Source organism: Eretmochelys imbricata, chromosome 6 (assembly GCF_965152235.1).
Source record: "Eretmochelys imbricata isolate rEreImb1 chromosome 6, rEreImb1.hap1, whole genome shotgun sequence".
NCBI lineage: Eukaryota > Metazoa > Chordata > Testudines > Cheloniidae > Eretmochelys > Eretmochelys imbricata.
In genome coordinates, this window is record NC_135577.1 from 66,866,105 (window position 1) to 66,885,845 (window position 19,741).

At 38.2% G+C, this 19,741-nt stretch overlaps 1 protein-coding gene across 3 annotated transcripts in view; it reads left to right on the forward strand.

Annotated features, from left to right (window-relative positions):
* The window catches only part of SIPA1L1 (signal induced proliferation associated 1 like 1), a 380,780-nt gene that overhangs the window by 248,589 nt on the left and 112,450 nt on the right, over positions 1–19,741 (forward strand). For all 3 annotated transcript variants that reach the window (XM_077818752.1, XM_077818751.1, XM_077818753.1), the window contains 2 exons: positions 3,744–3,874; positions 11,018–11,206. In XM_077818752.1, coding sequence (XP_077674878.1) covers positions 3,744–3,874; positions 11,018–11,206 — 320 coding nt within the window. The remainder of the gene's footprint in view (positions 1–3,743; positions 3,875–11,017; positions 11,207–19,741) is intronic.

Here is a 19,741-nt window from a genome sequence, read left to right on the forward strand (position 1 = left end):
TCAGTGGCAGCAGTGGGTGGCCAGCTGGTAGCCTTGGTGCCACAAGCAAAGCTTATAAGGAAAGTGTGACCATCTCTATGAAGGCCAGCCTGTGGCTTCAGTCCGACTGAAAGTAATGAGAGATGGTGGCCATTTTGAGTAAGTTCAGAAGATGAGCCACCTAAAAATTGTAGGACTCAAGGTCATAGCATGAGAATTCATAACTTTGGAATGTTTATGCCATGGGATTGCCGCTTATCAAAGTGTTTGGGTCACTGCATCTTGGCTCTGTGTTTCAAAGTGCATGGTGGATACATGACAGTATTATACATGTCCTGAGACGGGCTATTTTTGCCATAGTAAGGTCCAGTTCAATATATGATAATTTCAGAAGACACTTGCAAGAGTTATGCTGTTTGTGGCTGTCATTCTCAATATGACAGTATGAGCTTTGGCCCCCTACTTATGTCTTCGCCAGCGGTTGGCAATGAGTTTATCATGGTATTTTGTAGTCCCCTATCTACAGTTACGGCTTCTACAAAGCTGCTTCCCATCTGTTTGAATTAGGTCAAAACTTCCAAACTAATTCTTGGTGTAGTTTACTCTATCCCAGTGAGTGAATGTTAATTGGAATCACTGTAGTAAGTGTCAGAAAGACTTAGAGGCTTGGTATACAGAACTTGAAGACAGAGAGATGGAGATGTTTCAGTTTTGAAAATGCTTCTTTTTCAAGTGAACATGTCACTTGCTGACCATGTAAACATACAGAGACTTATATTAGCACTAACTCATATTTGCCAAGTTGTGTAGCTCCACATGTGGCATCATACACACAAAATGTAATGAGCTAATTTGCATATTTGCAAATAATTTGCATGCAGTAATAAATTTCAGCTTCTGTTCAATACACCCTGCCCCAAGCAGTGGCATGGTTAGGACATGAAGTGATACAAAATTTGGTATCTGTGTCACTTCCCTGGTGCCTTCTATTCACGGTCTCAATGGGCTATACAAAACATGAGGGATGAAACACCTCGCAGAAGGCCCAGCTGTCTGGTTTGGAAGCTGTGCAGGAAACTGTGAAGAGAAAAGAGAATGTGTGGGGGTGTAGGAGAGGGATTAAGGTTGGGTGCAAGGGAATGTGGGATACAGTGGAAAAGAGAGGGATACAAGGAAGGAGAGGGTCAGCAGATATGTAAGGGAATGTGGATTAAGGATGGAGACTGTGGGGAGCACAATGGAATTTGAGGAGCAGGAGGGAGACTGGGAGCAGGAAAATACAGCAAAAGGTATAGGACTGGAGGTTAGAACACCATAGAAGAAAACTGTGAGTGTGGTAAGGACAGAGGTGGAAACAGTTGAGAGGATGTGTGGTAACATAGGGGACTGATTGGGGAGGTAACTGTAGAGGGTGAGAATGCCAACTCTACCACAAAGCGGGTTGGGAGAGGAGGTAAATGAAGTTCCCCTCCAGGTAGCTAAGGGCAGAGCCTGGCCTTTTTGTGTGTGCATGTAACAACATGTAAGCTTGGATTCTGAAAGTGAAATGATCACACACAAATAGAGGGTGGAAGAGTAACTTGCTCTTAAGACTTAAGAATTTTTTTTTTTAAGGCTGAACAAAAACACACAGTTGCACTCCTTTTTTGTAGTCATGATGAAAAACAATTGTGAAGGAGAAAAGGAAGTACCCAACCTCCAGCAGAGGAAAAAAAGTTTCAATTAGAGAGTGTCCCATTTCCCATGCAGCACTAGATAAACAATTTGTGGGGTGCCTGAAAGTGTTCAGAGCTGGCTGTAATAGGTTTCCGTGATATTATGTCAGGTGCAAGCAGATCCCTCAATATAGGTAATCTTGTGTTGATATACAGGATAGAGTTGGCTTGTGTATCTGATCAGATGGAGTCTATTATAGTCTAAAACGTTAAGGAAGCCGTGAGCAAAGTTTTTACTGGGAAAACTAAATAAATCAGATGATGTGAAAATATCTACATATTTTTAATTGCCAAACTCTGAAACCTGAGGGTGAGGAAAGAGAGTGAGATCGGAGCCCGAACTCCAATCTGAGCTGCAATGTGAAAGCATCACATCCACACAGTTATTTTTAGCACTCTTGCATTTGCTCCTCTACCACAAGTCTGTGGATGTTGGCTGGAGGGCTTGCTCCCAGATGCTGTGTAGACATACCCTTGTAGGACATATGCATTTTAGTTGCTGTACAAAAAATAAACGATAGATTAATTTTAGCTAATCTGCTATGAGGTTAAACTTGCTGCTCTATGAAAAAGCTTGTGAGAATTATAAATTTATCCAAGTTTGTAATTAATTTTTGAATAAAGAACTTCCAAGTATTCCATAAATTGTGCACAGTCTACACATACTACTACAGTCAAAGTTTTGTTTTATATTACTTTGAAAGTAAATGTAAATTCTCTAATGAGTTTAATTTAAACCAGGAAATTCTAGAGAATTCTGAAAATCATAGGTGACATTTCCCCCCCATTGAATCTTTTATTTTTAATTGAAAGAATGAAGTTCCAGCCCGAAGTTCAAATAAATCCTGTGTTGCTTTTATTGTAGGCCCTGTAATCTTCTGTTATTCTATGTATTCCATAAATACTTACAATATTATGATGTAATAGGACTTGTTGCCTTGAGAAATACTTGTTTATAATTTACTGAGTGTTTCTCTAAACTCAACCTGCCAGGCAGTCTAGATTTGAATTTACCTAGTCACTAAAGATAGGTTTCCATTTAACTGTATGACATACTACATTAGTGGCAGCTCTTCTCTCACCTCCCGACTTCAATCCCCATGAAAAACAGTCCAAGAATTATAAATAGTAAAGAGGTCTCCTAACCCAACTTCTGAATGCTTGTGCTTAAGTTTTCAGGTCTATGTTTTGTTGGACTACATTTTTTTGTGTACTAGAAAATTTGGATTTGTGCATAAGAATTGAGTAATTTACAGGTGTAAAATAAGAATTAATTCATTTTACCTGTCACTCAGCAAATAAGTGATTGTTCCTTCTGCCATATTTTCCACCACTTTGTCCAGTCCAATTTTAAACTCAATTAAGACTTTATTTTCTTTTGGGGTACTACTCTGTAGTCTCACTGTTATAAATGTTTCTCGATATTCATCCTAAATTTTCTGCGAATTAATTTTGTCCGTACATTAATTTTATGACTTTTTTCTTTCTTACTTCTCAAATAATACTTCTCTTTGATTTTTATACCCTTCAAATACTTGTCAAGGTTTATTGTATTGCCCCTGAACTGTCATTTGTCAAACTATAAGTTAGTCTACAAAGAGAGTCAAGTATAGTCTATACTTCTTTTTATAGTATGATCAACACTGTCATTTCAGATTTAAATATGTAGTTCTGAGTTTTTTGCATCCATTCATTTGCTTTCCATACTTTTACTTTTAATGCATTGGGTCAAATGTATTGATTGATTTAGTGGGAGTGAAACCTACCCCTTTGCAAAGGACCAGCATAAGGGGCAAACACATGTTAAGTCCCATTTCACCCTTGTTTTGAGTACAGGCACAAAGACAAATTTCACCCTACAAATATAGATAGATCTCGTTGGTGAATTGATGGCTAAGGGTGAAATTTTGGCTTCAGTGAAGTCAATGACAAACTCCCATTAACTTCACTGGGTCCAGAATTTCACACTTAATAAATTACCTGAATGCAAAATGTTTCTGTGAGAGCTGTAACATGAATTTTTCCTTTATTTTTATTTTTATACCCAAGAACACTGGAACTATTTTGGGGTAGATGAGAGCCTGGGTCCAGTAGCTGTGAGCATTAGAAGAGAAAAACCAGATGAAATAAAAGAAAATGGACCTCTGTATAACTACCGCATCATTTTCAGAACCAGTGAGGTAAGCAAAGTATGAGTGGAATAAGAGGGGAAGAAACTAGTAATGAACAGGCAAAGCCAGATAGTATGTGGTGAAATCATAGATCCAGGTAGTTGTTGTATTGAAGATATTGGAAACCAGAAGGAAGCCTGTTTGTTGCTCATCATGATACATTTTTGTCTTCCACATGTAAATATGCTACAGTAATCTCCTTACCAAGAACCATAATAAATTATATTTTGTAGAATAAAGATAAATATATCACAAAGTGAACTATACAGTAGCATCCCACAAATAAACAGTATATTTGAGCAAGTCACTTTGGTTAGGGCTTGAAAAATTTACTGGACATCATGGTGAGAGGCAAGTAAGAGAGTATGGAACATTCCACACCCTAACACTTTAGGTGGCAGTGCATTGGTCTCAGAAGCCTATTGTATTTTTAACAGCTAACTAGTGTACATGTGGAGGAGAGGTGGGGTAAGCAGATGGGGACAGTGTACAGAATTAGCCTTCTTTTCAGATGCTGAGTCTGGGCTTTATTGTTGGTCCCATCTTTCCTGGATAGTAGATGTTTGATAGATTGGACTCTTTCCCACAGATTCTTCTTTCTTTTCATTCCCTCCCTTCCTCCCTCCCTCTCAGCTGCTGCAAGAACAGTGTTTCTTTTCCTCTTTGCTTTTTTTCTAGCAGAACGAAACGATGGATATTCCACTCATCCTTCCTTTCAAACTGGGAAATTTCATTCTCTTCCTTTTCTTTTTCCTCTCACATTCAGATTACATCTCCACCATTGTTGCTGTTTATGGCACATTTATTTTAAGAGTGGCTATCTTCATTGCTGCAGTTCTTATCCTTTAGCTGGAGTGAAGATGACCAGACTCTTTGTCAATCTCAATCTCCTGCTCTGTAAATTTAAGCAATAGAAACTACTAATCTTCAGCTGCTTCTAAGAATGCTGTCTCTGCTGGGGGAGTGAGGAGGTATGGTCTGTACTTACACAGGTGTTGGTTTCATCATTTCTTCCTCCTATTGGTAGATTTCTGGAGCAGCAAAATGAAATCTGAAACCACTGGTTAGTGCCAGTCCTTTTGTTCAAACTGCTGGGGCAGCAGAAGTGAAACTGACCAATCTCTTGTAAATTACACTTTGTTACAACAAAGGGATTGTTTCACTCTTGGGAGAATTTTGTCAGTGGCAAATAGGGGAAGATGCTTTTTTAAAGCTGTCTTATGTCTGAAGATGTGTGTTCCATTTGTTGTTGAGTTTTATTATAAAAAGGCACACACAATTGTTTGGCACACCCAAGGGTATGGCACAGGTTGTAAAAGCAATTATAGATTTTCAGGCTGTTGCTTTCTGTGTAGCTTGCTAACTTTAACTTACTTGACATTTACACTCATCTTATAAAGCTATTGAAACTTTCCTTCTCACCATTAATTTCAGTTAACGTTATATGTAAGGTAACTATGATGTAACTTTCTTCTCCAAGAACATTCAAATGGTCACATTACTTAGTTTATCTCGTCTGAAGTATTCAGTTCAAATGCAGTTCAGTGTACAACTAGGACTTTTGTTTCCTATTTAAAGCTCAAACTCTGATAAATAAAGATTAGCGTTCACCTTGCAGACCACCTCAGGCTAAACTTAGAGTACCACTGGCAAAAGTTGTGGGTTTTTTTGTCTCTTATATCTAATTTACACTTAGGGATTTTTTTTAATCTTATTTTATTAGTTTATGCAAGACATCCCATATCTTGCAACAGAATAGTAGTCCTTTTGGATGAGTAAATAAGATAATGGAAGGATGCGTGTAAAAAAAAATAGAACTACTGTGTTTTCCGTACTAAATTAAAATAAAGTTTGCATAGGCTTATTACTGGATAAATAATTAGGTAAATGAGTTTTTTAACTCTATTGCTGGTTTAAATTTAGTCCAGTTTTGTCGTAACCATAAATTACTACGTAATAGCTTTTGCATATTCTTCCTTCAAGTCTGTAAGTAGTGTTTTGAGAATCGAGATGGGTAAGCTTGCAAGTATTCTCACCTTAGCATCCCAACCTCGGCTTCAGTGAATCATAAATCATCAAAATGCAGAACTGGAAAGGACCTTGATAGGTCATCTAGTCCAGTCCCCTGCACTGAGGCAGGACTAAGTATTATCTAGACCATCCATGACAGGTGTTTGTCTACTCTGTTTTTATAAACCTCTAATGACAAAGATTCCACAACTTCCGTAGGTAATTTGTTCCTGTGCTTAATTTGCCCTTACAGTTAGGAAGTTTTTCCTACTGTCCTACCTAAATCTCCCTTGCTGCAGTTTAAACTAGGGCTGTCAAGTGGTTAAAAAATTAATTGCAATTAATCATGCTGTTAAACAATAATAGAATACTATTTATTTAAATATTTGTGGATGTTTTCTACATTTTCAAATATATTAATTTCATTTACACCACAGAATACAAAGTGTACAGTGCTCACTTTATATTTATTTTTATTACAAATATTTTTCACTTTAAAAACCAAAAGAAATAGTACTGTATTTTTAAATTCAACCAATACAAGTACTATAGTGTAATTTCTTTATCATACAATTGGACTTACAAATGTAGAATTATGTACCAAAAAACCCTGCATTCAAAAAAAAAAAGTAAAACTTTAGAGCCTATAAATTTAATCAGTCCTACTTCTTGTTCAGCCAATCACTCAGACAAACAATTCTGTTTACATTTGCAGAAGATAATGCAATTGAAATATTTGAAAATGTAGAAGTACATCCAAAATATTTAATAAATTTCAATTGGTATTCTATTGTTTAACAGTGCGATTAATCACAATTAATTTTGAGTTAATCGCGTGAGTTAACTGCGATTAATCGACTGCCCTAGTTTAAACCCATTACTACTTGTCCTGTCTTCAGTGGATGAGAACAACCTTTTACATACTTGAAGACTGTTATCATGTCCCCCCTCAGTCTTCTCTTGTCCAGAATAAACAAACCCAGTTTTTTCAGTCTTTCCTCATAGGTCATGTTTTCTAGTCCTTTAATAGTTTTTGTTGCTTTCCTTGACTTTTTCCAGTTTGTGCACATCTTTCCTGAAGCACGGTGCCCAGAACTGGACACAGTATTCAAGTTGAGGCCTTATCAGTGCTGAGTAGAATGGAAGAATTACTTCTTGTGTCTTGCTTATAAAACTACTGCAAATATATCCCAGAATGAGTTTTTTACAACAGTTTTATACTGATGACTCATATTTAGTTTGTGATCTACTATGAGCCTCAGATCCTTTACTGCAGCACTCCTTCCAAGGCTGTCATTTCCCATTTTGTATGTGTGCTATTGATTATTCCTTCCTAAGTGGAGTACTTTGCATTTGTCCTTATGGAATTTCATCTTATTTATTTCAGACCATTTCTACAGTTTTTCAAGATCATTTTGAATTCTAATCCTGTCCTCCAAAGTGCTTGCAATCCCTCCCAGCATGGTATCATGCACAAACTTTAAGTGTACTCTGTATGCCATTATCAAAATAATTTATGAAGATATTGAATAGAATCGGACCCAGGACTGATTCCTACGGGACCTCACTTCATATGCCCTTCCAGCTTGGCTGTGAACCATTGATAACTACTCTCTGAGTACAGTTTTCCCATTAGTTGTGCACTAACCTTATAGTATGTTTGGCTAGGCTATATTTCCCTAGTTTGCTTATGAGAATGTCGGGTGAGACAGTACTAACATCAAGATATATCACATCTACTGCTTCCTGCGTAGCCACAAAGCTTGTTACCCTGTGTAAAAAGGGATATTAGGTTGGTATAACATGATTTGTTCTTGACAAATTCATGTTGACTATTACTTATCACCTTATATCTTCCAGGTGCTTACAAACTGACTGACTGATTATTTGCTCCATTACCTTTCCAGGTACCAAAGTTAAGGTGACTGGTCTAAAATTTCCATGGTTGTCCATATTCTCCTTTTTATAGATAGATAGTATGTTCTCTTCAGCCAGGTATTTTATTAGACCCTGCTGACTTGAAGACATCTAACTTGCCTAAGTAATTCTTAGCTTGCTTTTCCCCTATTTTAGCCTCAGATCCTACCCAGTTTACCTAGATGTTTGCTATGATAGCTGTCCAGTCACTGCTAACCTTTTTGGTGAAAACAGAAACCAAAAAGGAATATAACACTTCAGCCCTTGTTACATTTTCTGTTGTTGTCTTTTCCTCCTCGCTGAGTAATGGGCCTACTCTGTCCTGGCATCTTCCCCTTGCTTCTAATGTATTTGTAAAATGTTTTCATGTTATCCTTTATGTCCCTAGCTAGTTTAATCTTGTTTTGTGCCTTGGGCTTTCTAATTTTGCCCCAACATGCTTGTGGTGTTCGTTTATAATCATCTTTTGGTTAAGCTAAGGTGGTCTGTTACCATGCCTCCTATCTTTCCTATGCATGGGGGTAGTTTCCTCTTATTCCAATATCTCTCTAAAAAACTGCCAACTCTCCGGAATGTTTCTGTCTTAGACTTGGTTCCCCTGGGATCTTACCTATCAATTCTCTGTGTTTCCTAAAGTCTGCCTTCTTGAAGTCCATTATGTTTGTTGTGCTGTTTTCATGTGCACTAACACAAGAAAGATCCAAATAGAAAGCGCGCACAAAACCCACCCAAAAAGAAGAGGAGTACTTGTGGCACCTTAGAGACTAACCAATTTATTTGAGCATAAGCTTTTCATAGCTCACTTCATCGGAAAGCTTATGCTCAAATAAATTGGTTAGTCTCTAAGGTGCCACAAGTACTCCTTTTCTTTTTGCGAATACAGACTAACACGGCTGTTACTCTAAAACCCCCTCAGTAAATAGAGAAACAATTCTACATTTATAGTTTCTTTTTAAGTTACTGCCCTTTTCTAGTAAAGTATCATCACTAAATCCATATTTTCTACATTTTTATACTATATCAGATCAATACAATATCACAGTCTGAGTTTCATGTGAACATATAAATCCCATTACATGTTCCCAAATGTAAGCAGCACACACACAAAAAACATTCTCTAAGAACTGTTGTGGATTTGGTTGATTGTTTTTTTTTTTAAGTTGACTCTAATGCTGGGAAAAAGTGCTGGGTTAACACTCTGGAGACTGAAGTTCTGTATTTATTTACAGAATGGGTGTGCAGGATGCGCTGCCCCACTTTGCCTAGCCAATATACCTCAGTCCGAACTGGAGGGATCATCTCTAGGCATGAGAGAGGGATTTATTCTCTTCTCTTTCAATCTGTCATAGAATCTTCTACGAATTACAATGAATGGTATCAATTAGTACCATCTGTTGGTGATTTTTTGACTTGAACGCTGTTAAATATAAATTGGACTAGGTCAACCAAACCACTTCACATAGTGTAGGTCATTGAATTGAGAAATACTATACTTTAAACACACAAGTACAAATGGACTCCTGTTATAATTAACTATTGTAAAATAATGGCACACTAAAGATCATCAATGTGTTCATCTATAGGTCTCAATTTAAAGGAGAAATATATTTCTTCACACATAGAAATAACTGGCTTCCAATAAATCAATCAAATAAAATACATTAATAATCTAAATTGCTTTATAAGCTACATGTAAATCTGACTAGATTGTTGCAACTTGATTGGCCAATATACTGAGCATTAATTTTGTGACAGAGTCCAATGAAATCCAAATTCATAGCATACTACATGTATAGTGGCACCCAACACACAATATGGAGGACAAATAGCAAAATAAAACCCTAACTAGGCAGTATTTTTGAATTATTTTTCCATATAAAAGATTTGGCTTATAACAGCAACTATTTTGGGACATAGCACTTCTGGGGTATTTAATGATTGCCTGGGGTTAATACCTGAAGTGCATAACTCTTACTGGTTGGCTATTAATCCTCAGGAAATTCCCTCTACCTTTGTTGCTTAAACTCAGGGCTTGTCTACATTGAACACTCAAGAAAGGTAAGGCGAATCAAGTAAAGATGTAAAGTCAATGTGCATAAATTAAATTGTGTTAACTTCTCTTCCCTCTTCCTCTGCCCTACTCCCATCCCTTTGCTTTCTTCAGGACTAAAGTGGCCTAAAATACCTGTAACTTAATCCTCCTCCTCTTCTTTAATTTACACACATTGGTTTCCTAACTTTAGTTGTGTTCCCTTCATGTTCCTGTGTAGACATGTCCTCAGATTCCTTCTGAAGTGAAGCTGTTGAGGGGAAGGAGGGAGGAGAAGATGCTTATGTTTTGGTGCTTTGCTTCATTCATAACAAAAACCTATGTCTGTTCTAAATTACTGTTTGCTTTAATATAATCTGGATTTTATTTATAAACTGATATTTTGTTTGGAAATTTGTCAGTCATTTTTGTGTTTAAAAGAGAATTTTTTTTCTGTTTTTGAATAAAAGACCTTCATGTAGTTAGAGCTTATTTGTATACTCTCTCTCTAGATATATACACGCACACACTGTATATGCAGGAAAGTTTGCCCTCAAACATTTATGTGGGACATCTGATGAATATCATTCCCTTTTAGCCAACCTCATAGTTGGAATTTTCTGAAACTCATAAGCAGATGAAATTCTCATGTTTTGTAAAGTTCTTGCAGCTCTCATTAGGTCTGTCTCGTTGAATATTTCATCTTTCAGGTTTATCTCAGTTCTCATTGCTTAATACTAAAGCCTTACAAGTCTGCTTTCTTCTCATGATGCTGGGGTCAATTTTAAATTTGACCTGCTACCTGGATTTTCACAAGAGAAATGTGAACTTCTGTGTCTCTCCCCTAAGTATTAATTTCATACAAAATGTGACCTCTGGAGACTATTATAAAGCACTTGCAGTATCATGTCTAGTATTTGGTATAATTAATAACATTCTGCACATCTGTATCTATTTATACAACATGAGTTACTTAAATCTCTCAAATACTATTGAGAGTTGGAGAGGTAGTATTGTTCTTGTTTACTCATAGGTACACTGGGATTCTGAAAGATTGACTTGCCCTCGATGTCACAGCAAGTCAGTGTCAAAGTCAAGAATAGGCCCAGGAGTCCTGAGTCAGTTCTCTGCTCTTGCCAATAGTTGATACTTCCTCCCCAAATATGTCAAAATAATTTATTATTTCTGTGTTCTAGCTTCTGACTTTAAGAGGCTCTGTGCTGGAAGATGCTATCCCTTCAACTTCCAAGCATTGCACAGCCAGAGGACTTCCCTTAAAAGAAGTGCTTGAACACGTAGTTCCTGAGCTGAATATCCATTGCCTCAGGTTGGCTTTCAACACTCCTAAAGTCACAGAGCAGCTTATGAAACTGGATGAACAAGGGGTAAGTCCCAAGTTAAAGAATAAGAAAGACTCTTCAGTGTTATAAAATTAAATTGGGAGACCTGCATTGAACTTCAAAATTATCTGTTCGTCTTGTATAGCAGCAGTTTACTTCAGTATTTTAGTTCAAATGGGCATTTGCACAATGTTGGAAGTTGAAATGACTGTCTTTTTCATCAAGTCTTCCAGTATTTTTGGAATTCTTAAAATTAAACTCACCATGTTGAATTGTTAAATGTTTACTGTTATGAGGTAAACAGTGACTGAAGGAAAAAATTCTGATTTTGCCTGCTAACTTTTTATTAGACATTACTCATGTAAAATCTGAATTCAAATTAATTTTCTTGCTAGTTGGGGATTTGTTTCATCACAATAGATCATAATTAAGACTTTGCATAGCTCAGTGAAATGAAAATTGTGCACGTGCATTCACTTACTCTCTCACACGGTTCTCTGGCCAAAGTGGAAGGGACATTGTCAAAGAAGATTAAACCTTAAAAATTAACTTTAATGGAAGTTGTTCCATTTAATCACTCTTATTTTAAGGATTCCAGCCCCCATTTTTTTAAAACTGCTCTTTTGGTGCTATTGTACTGAAAAGAGAAAAATCTCCCAAGGTACTGAATTCTTCACTGCTGTGCATTGTACTCAGTGCAATGCATGTTACTTCTGCAAGGGTTTTTTTCCTTAAACAAGAAGTAGAATGACAATTTTAAAAGGACATTTTCAAAACTGACTCTCTATGCTTTCTGCAGTTCTAATTAATAGAAGTCTTAAAGTGTTGATGGAGATCAGATATTGGCTCACTACTAATTTCTTGGAAAAACTTGCCTGTTTGGTGAGGTAATTAACATCAGATGATGGTTTGTTGAGCATCGGCTGGTCTCTAGCGTGTTTTAGACTGGCCATCAGAAAATCTTTTGTGAGGGTGGCTTTCATCACTGCATTTCACTAACCAGAAGGTACATGTTTGCATGTCTGACATGCACTTATCCTACAAGTTTGACCATGCAGAGGAAACACTCTTAAAGAACTACAGTCACTGGTAAACCACTTGTTTTATTTTTAAAGACTGTTGTCACTGCATATGCAGCCTAGAAGCCCATCTGTCCCTCTTCCTTCAAGTTCTACTCTCTTAATGATTCTGGGTTTAGCAGAAAGAGCTGATGCAGTTTTGGACTGCATGGTCTCCTCCTTTTGGTGCTGAAATTTGGCCTTGCAAGTCTAGTCTAGTCCTCATGGGAATTGGCTTTCTAGTGGTTTCCTGAAACTCAGCAATGCCAGGGAGTTCATCACACAAGTGTGAACATATAGAGGTGAAACCATTCAAAGAGCCACAATTACTGTTAAATAACTTTTCTTTAATGGTTTTGGGTGGCTTTTTCGAAGGTACAAAGCACAGTCAGGCCTCTCACTTTCATTGATTGCCAATGGGAGCTGAGGACTTAACACCTGTGCCTTTGAAAATTTCCCACTTTGTAGACTGCCGACCTAAAGACTAGCTTTTTGATTAATTTAGAACTTTAATGGTCCAGATGTGGTTGGTGGGTGTCATATCCTTTGTCCTACAACATCTGTGTGGGTAGCTGTAAAAAAACAAACAAACAAAAAAACCTTAGTAATTGGCAGTGCAACTAACACTTAAAAAGGAATGCCATGTAATGTAACTGTTAAGAATGCAGAATATTATTTTATATAAGATATTAGTAAAATAAGCCAAATTATAATTTATTTACCTCTTGCATAGAAAAAAATTTGTAAAATGCATTGCAAAATAACTGTTTTAAGTAGAGAAGAGACAAGCCCAGAATCTTAACATCAAGGATTGTTTTTACTGATGTGAAACAAGTGGTACACATCCTTCTTCCACAAGGTGGTTTAAATTAATCTCATAGAATCGGTCATCTTATGTTGTGCATTGCAGATTGAATTTAAAAGCAACAATATGCCCTTTAGGTCTCTTGAGTTACGTGTGATATCAATCCATTTTGTACATTTCATTTTATTTTACTAAATAGTTGTTGATCCCTGCAAAAACTTTAAATTGTTGCAAAGAGATGTATTATTGCATAGGTTTCAGATGAATCTGATTTAGAATATGATACCAAGAGTTTGAGATCACCCCATGTTGATTTTGTTTCGTTTAAAAGGTAAATTCAAGGTCTTGTATAACCTTATTTAGAATCTTGAAATAAAATTTCTCTAGGGAAGAAAATACCATTAAGTTTGTTAAAAGGCATGATTGAAAAATGTAGACTTTCTTTTCTTTTAAAAATGCTTTTTGAAATCAAGAACATGAGGAATCAGGGATGTGGAAAAGGTTAGGAATTGGAGTAGGTCTTTTGAGGTCAGTACAGACAGTGAAATATGTTGACTTCTTGTGCTCCTGAAAAACTTACTGCTACATTTGTAAGACTTGATTCAGATATGTATTTGGGAGTTATGTAGTTGAGCAGAGTAAAAATATTGCCCTTTCATGCGTAGGGGAATGTAGATAATAAAATAATTCCACTTCTAATCACAAAATTATCCACATATGGTGGAGATTATTTGTCTGCTTACCCGGGAACCCCTTCTGAAGACTGCAGCTAACATGGGATTCTGAGTATTTTGATATGAATACTTTTGCACAGGTAAAGCCAAGTGTTATTTCTGTAGAATATAAAACTACTTGTGTTGGGAGATAGTCATAGAAATGTAGTGCTGGAAGGGACCTCATGAGGTCACCTATTCCATTCCCGCACACGGAGGCAGGACCAAGTATTCCTTAAACCATCTTTGAGAGGTGTTGTTCTTAAAAACCTCCAATGATGGATATGCCACAATCTCCCTTGGCAATTTATTCCAGTGCTTAACTATTCTTATAGTTAGAGATTTTTTCCTAATATCTAACCTAATTCAGCTTTGCTGCAGATTAAGCTGATTACTATTTGTCTTACCTTCAGTGGACAGGAGGACAATTGGTCACTGTCCTCTATGAGGCAGCCCTTAATGTATTATGAAGACTATAATCAGGTAACCCCCACCCAGGCTTTTTTTCTCAAGACTAAATATGCCCAGTTTTTTTTGTCTGTCCTCATTGGTCAGGTTTTCTGAACCTTTTATCATTTGTTGTTCTCATCTGGAGACTCTTGAATTTATCTACATCTTTCTTAGTGTTGCACCCAAAACTGAACACAATACGCTAGTTTAAGGCCTCACCAGTGTTGACTAGAGTGGAATAATTACCTCCTATGTCTTACATACGACATGCTGGTTAATACCCCAAGGTATTAGCCAGTTTTGTAACTGCATCACATTGGTGGCTCATGTTCAATTTGTGATCCACTAGAACCCCCATATCCCTTTCTGCAATACTGCTGCCTAGCCAGTTATTTTACATGTTGTAATTGTGCATTTGATCTGTTCTTCCTTAGTATAGTACTTTGGGAAGTTTGTCTTGTTGATTTCAGACCAATTCTCCAAGGTCCTTTTGAATTTTATCAAGGTCCTTTTGAATGTTAATCCTGTCCTCCAAAACCCTTGCAACCCCTGCCAGCTGTTGGCATCCACAAATCTTCTCCTCATAATCCAAGTAATTAATGAATAGTACTGGACCCACGATTGACCCCTGTGGGACCCCACTAGATACGTTCTCCTATTTTGATAGAGAAGTATTTAGAATACTTGTTGAATATGTTTTTTCAGTGGGTTCATAGATATTTAGGTCAGAAGGGACCATTATGATAATCTAGTCTGACCTCCTGCACAATGCAGGCCACAGAATTTCACCCACCACTCCTGTAAAAAACCTCACACCTATATCTGTGCTATTGAAGTCCTCAAATCGTAGTTTAAAGACTTCAAGGAGCAGAGAATCCTCCAGCAAGTGACCCGTGCCCCATGCTACAGAGGAAGGCGAAAAACCTCCATGGCCTCTTCCAATCTGCCCTGGAGGAATATTCCTTCCCGACCCCAAATATGTCGATCAGCTAAACCCTGAGCATATGGGCAAGATTCATCAGCCAGATACTACAGAAAATTCTTTCCTAGGTAACTCAGATCCCACCCCATCTAATATCCTATTACAGGCCATTGGGCGTATTACCAAAACCATGTTATCCCATCATACCATCTCCTCCATAAACGTATCTAGTTTAAGCTTAAAGCCAGATAGATCTTTTGCCCCCACTGCTTCCCTTGGAAGGCTATTCCAAAACTTCACTCCTCTGATGGTTAGAAACCTTCGTCTAATTTCTAGTCTAAATTTCCTGGTGGCCAGTTTATATCCATTTGTTCTTGTGTCCACATTGGTACTGAGCTTAAATAATTCCTCTCCCTCTCCGGTATTTATCCCTCTGATATATTTATAGAGAGCAATCATATCTTCCCTCAACCTTCTTTTAGTTAGGCTAAACAAGCCAAGCTCCTTGAGTCTCCTTTCATAAGACAAGTTTTCCATTCCTCGGATCATCCTAGTAGCCCTTCTCTGTACCTGTTCCAGTTTGAATTCATCCTTCTTAAACATGGGAGACCAGAACTTCACACAGTATTCCAGGTGAGGTCTCACCAGTGCCTTGTATAACGGTACTAAAACCTCCTTATCCCTACTGGAAATACCTTTACTAATGCATCCCAAGACCGCATTAGCTTTTTTCACGGCCATATCACACTGGCGGCTCATAGTCATCCTATGATCAACCAATACTCCAAGGTCCTTTTCCTCCTGTTACTTCCAAGTAATGCGCCTCCAGTTTATAACAAAAATTCTTGTTATTAATCCCTAAATGCATGACCTTACACTTCTCACTATTAAATTTCATCCTATTACTATTACTCCAGTTTACAAGGTCATCCAGATCCTCCTGTAGGATATCCCTGTCCTTCTCTAAATTGGCAATACCTCCCAGCTTTGTATCATCCACAAACTTTATTAGCACAGTCCCACTTTTTGTGCCGAGGTCAGTAATAAAAAGATTAAATAAGATTGGTCCCAAAACCGATCCTTGAGGAACTCCACTGGTAACCTCCCTCCAGCCTGACAGTTCACCTTTCAGTAGGACCCGTTGTAGTCTCCCCTTTAACCAATTCCTTATCCACCTTTCAATTTTCCTATTGATCCCCATCTTATCCAATTTAACTAATAATTCCCCATGTGGCACGGTATCAAATGCCGTACTGGAATCTAGGTAAATTAGATCCACTGCGTTTCCTTTGGCTAAAAAATCTGTTACTTTCTCAAAGAAGGAGATCAGGTTGGTTTGGCATGATCTACCTTTTTTAAAACCATGTTGTATTTTGTCCCATTTACCATTGACCTCAATGTCCTTAACTACCTTCTCCTTCAAAATTCTTTCCAAGACCTTGCATACTACAGATGTCAAACTAACAGGCCTTTAATTACCCAGATCACCTTTTTTCCCTTTCTTAAAAATAGGAACTATGTTAGCAATTCTCCAATCATACTGTACAACCCCTGAGTTTACAGATTTATTAAAAATTCTTGCTAATGGGCTTGCAATTTCATGTGCCAATTCCTTTAATATTCTTGGATGAAGATTATCTGGGCCCCCCGATTTAGTCCCATTAAGCTGTTTGAGTTTCGCTTCTACCTCAAATATGGTAATGTCTACCTCCATATCCTCATTCCCATTTGTCATGCTACCATTATCCCTAAGATCCTCTTTAGTCTTATTAAAGACTGAGGCAAAGTATTTGTTTAGATATTAGGCCATGCCTAGATTATCCTTGGGATGCAGGCTTCTGATAGCTTCTGCAGCTTTAATTTAAAATAATCCCAGGCCTCCTCTACCTTTAGATCCATAAATTCTTCAGTCCAATCCACTTCCCTAACTAATTTCCTTAATTTTTGAAAGTCAGCCCTTTTGAAATCAAAAACCCTAGTTGCAGATTTATTTTTGTTAATCCTTCCATTCAGTTTGAACTGAATTAGCTCATGCTCACTTGAGCCAAGATTATCCCCTACAACCATTTCTTCTATGAGGTCCTCACTATTCACCAAAACCAAATCTAAAATGGCATCCCCTCTAGTTGGTTCAGCAACTATTTGATGAAAGAATCCATCAGCTATTGCATCTAGGAAAATCTGAGCCCTATTATTATTACTAGCACTCGTCCTCCAGTCTATATCTGGGAAGTTAGTCTCCCATGATCACACAGTTTCCATTAGTATTTACTTTATTAAAAACATTAAAAAGGGCTCTATCCATATCCAAATTAGATCCCAGCAGTCTATAGTACACCCCAAGCACTATCCCAGGGGATGCTCTAATAGTTTTCTTCCCCAGTGTAAGTTTTGCCCAGACAGACCCAGTCTTATCCATTTCATCGCTTCTTATTTCTTTACATTCTACCTCATCTTTGATATACAATGCTACTCCCCCACCTTTACCTTTATTTCGGTCTTTCCTAAACAGCACATACCCTTCAATACCTATTGTCCAGTCATGGCTACTATTCCACCATGTTTCTGTTATCCTTATAATATCTGGTTTCACTTCCTGCACCAGTAGCTCAAGTTCCTCCATTTTGTTACCTAGGCTCCTCGCATTGGTGTACAAACATCTTAATTTTTGCTGTTTGGCCTCACTCACATTCTCTACCCTATTAGGCACGGTCATTCTACAGCCAGTATAACCTATTAGACTGGTATCTACACTGCCCTTCCTCCTACCCACGGCTGTATCCTCTCTTAGTTCGTGTTCTTTCCTCTCAATGCTAAAATCCGGCGTGGAGATTACCTGGACATCTCCCAACCATCTCCCCCAAATTCCTAGTTTAAAGCTCTCTTAATCAGTTGTGCCAGCTTCCATCCTAGAAGTCTATTTCCTTCACTACTCAGATGAAGTCCATCCCGAGAGAACTGTCCTCTGTCCATGAATGCTTCCCAGTGGCCATACATCCCAAAGCCCTCCTTATAGCACCACTGCCTAAGCCATCTGTTGATAGTCATAATGTTGTCACACCTTTGTTGCCCTTCTCTAGGAACAGGCAGAATCCCACTAAAGATCACCTGAGCCTCGATTTCCTCAAGCATCTTCCCCAGCCTAGCATAGTCTCCCTTAATACTTTCCAGCGAGAATCTAGCCGTATCATTTCTTCCCACATGAAGGACAATCAGGGGATTCTTTCCTGCTCCCTTTAGAATCCTTTTCAACCTCAGGTCTACATCCCGTATCTTAGCACCTGGAAGACAGCACATCCTCCAATGCTCTCGATCAGCTCTGGTTACAGGCCTATCTATTCTTCTCAGTAAAGAGTCCCCAATCACATAGACCTGCCTTTTCCTGGTGACAGTGCTATTCTCCAGTCTATCCCCTGCTCCCTCTGGCTGCAAGTTCTTTCCATTCCTATTCTCCCTTGTAATCCTCTTTAACCCATCCTGTATCCTCCTGGGGCTCATATTTGGTGTAATCTCCATTAACTCTTCCCCTTTTCCTATAGGACTAACCGTTCTTCTCTTCTTCCTTGCCCTTCCACCTTCAGTGACTACCTGCTGAGCCCCGTCTTCATTTTCCAACTCTGCAAACCTGTTCCTGAGCTCTATTTCTCCTTCACTAGCCCGTCTTTTCCTCTGCCTGGTTCTTTTAGTCACGTGCTTCCATTGACCACTCTCCTCACCCAGTCTCCCCTCAGAATTCCCCAGTCCTGCTTCCATCTGCAAGTCTGAGCTTTTCCCTTCAGATACCTCATGTCTTTGCTCCATAATCTGCTCAAACCCCTTCCTAAACTCAACCAGACTTTCCACCTGCATCTCCAAACCTCGGATCTTTTCCTCCATCAGCTCTATCAGACGGCATTTCATACAGACAAAACTCTTACCAGGTGCCCCCTCCAGGATCACGTACATACCACAGCTTCCACATCCAGTCATCCTCATTGTGTCTTCCACGACATGGGTCACTCCCACTGCTGCCTCTGTATCTGTCATAGCCCTCCCACCTAAATCCTGTTAATCTGGGAAACACAAACCACACCAAAACACCACCACCCACAGCAAAAAAAAAAAAAAAAAAAAAAAAAAGCAAGCACCACAAGACAAACTCCCCTGTTTACAGCTCTGTTTGCTAGCTCCTGTGCCGCTGCCTGACTGGCTGGCTACTTTTTAGGACCCCTTCTCCTCCAACAGAGCTCCCACATTATAGTCGTTTCATCTAGCCCACAATTCCTTAGTTTCCTTAAGAGAAAGTCACATGGAACTGTGACAAAAGCTTTACTAAAATCAAGATAAATAATGTCTACTGTTTCCCTTCTCTCCACTAGACCAGTAACCCGATCAAAGAAGGAAAGTAGGTTGATTTGGCATGATTTCCTCTTGAGAAATCCATGTTGACTATTATTTATCAGTCTATTATCCTCTAGGTTCTTCCAAATTGATTAATAATTTGTTCCACTATCTTTCCAGGTATCAAATTAAGGGTGGCTGGTCTATAATTCCTCAGATACTTTTTGTTCCTCTTTTTAAAGATATGTACTAAGATTGCCCTTCTTCAGTTCTCTGAAATGTCACCAGTCCTCCATGAGTTCTCAAAGATAA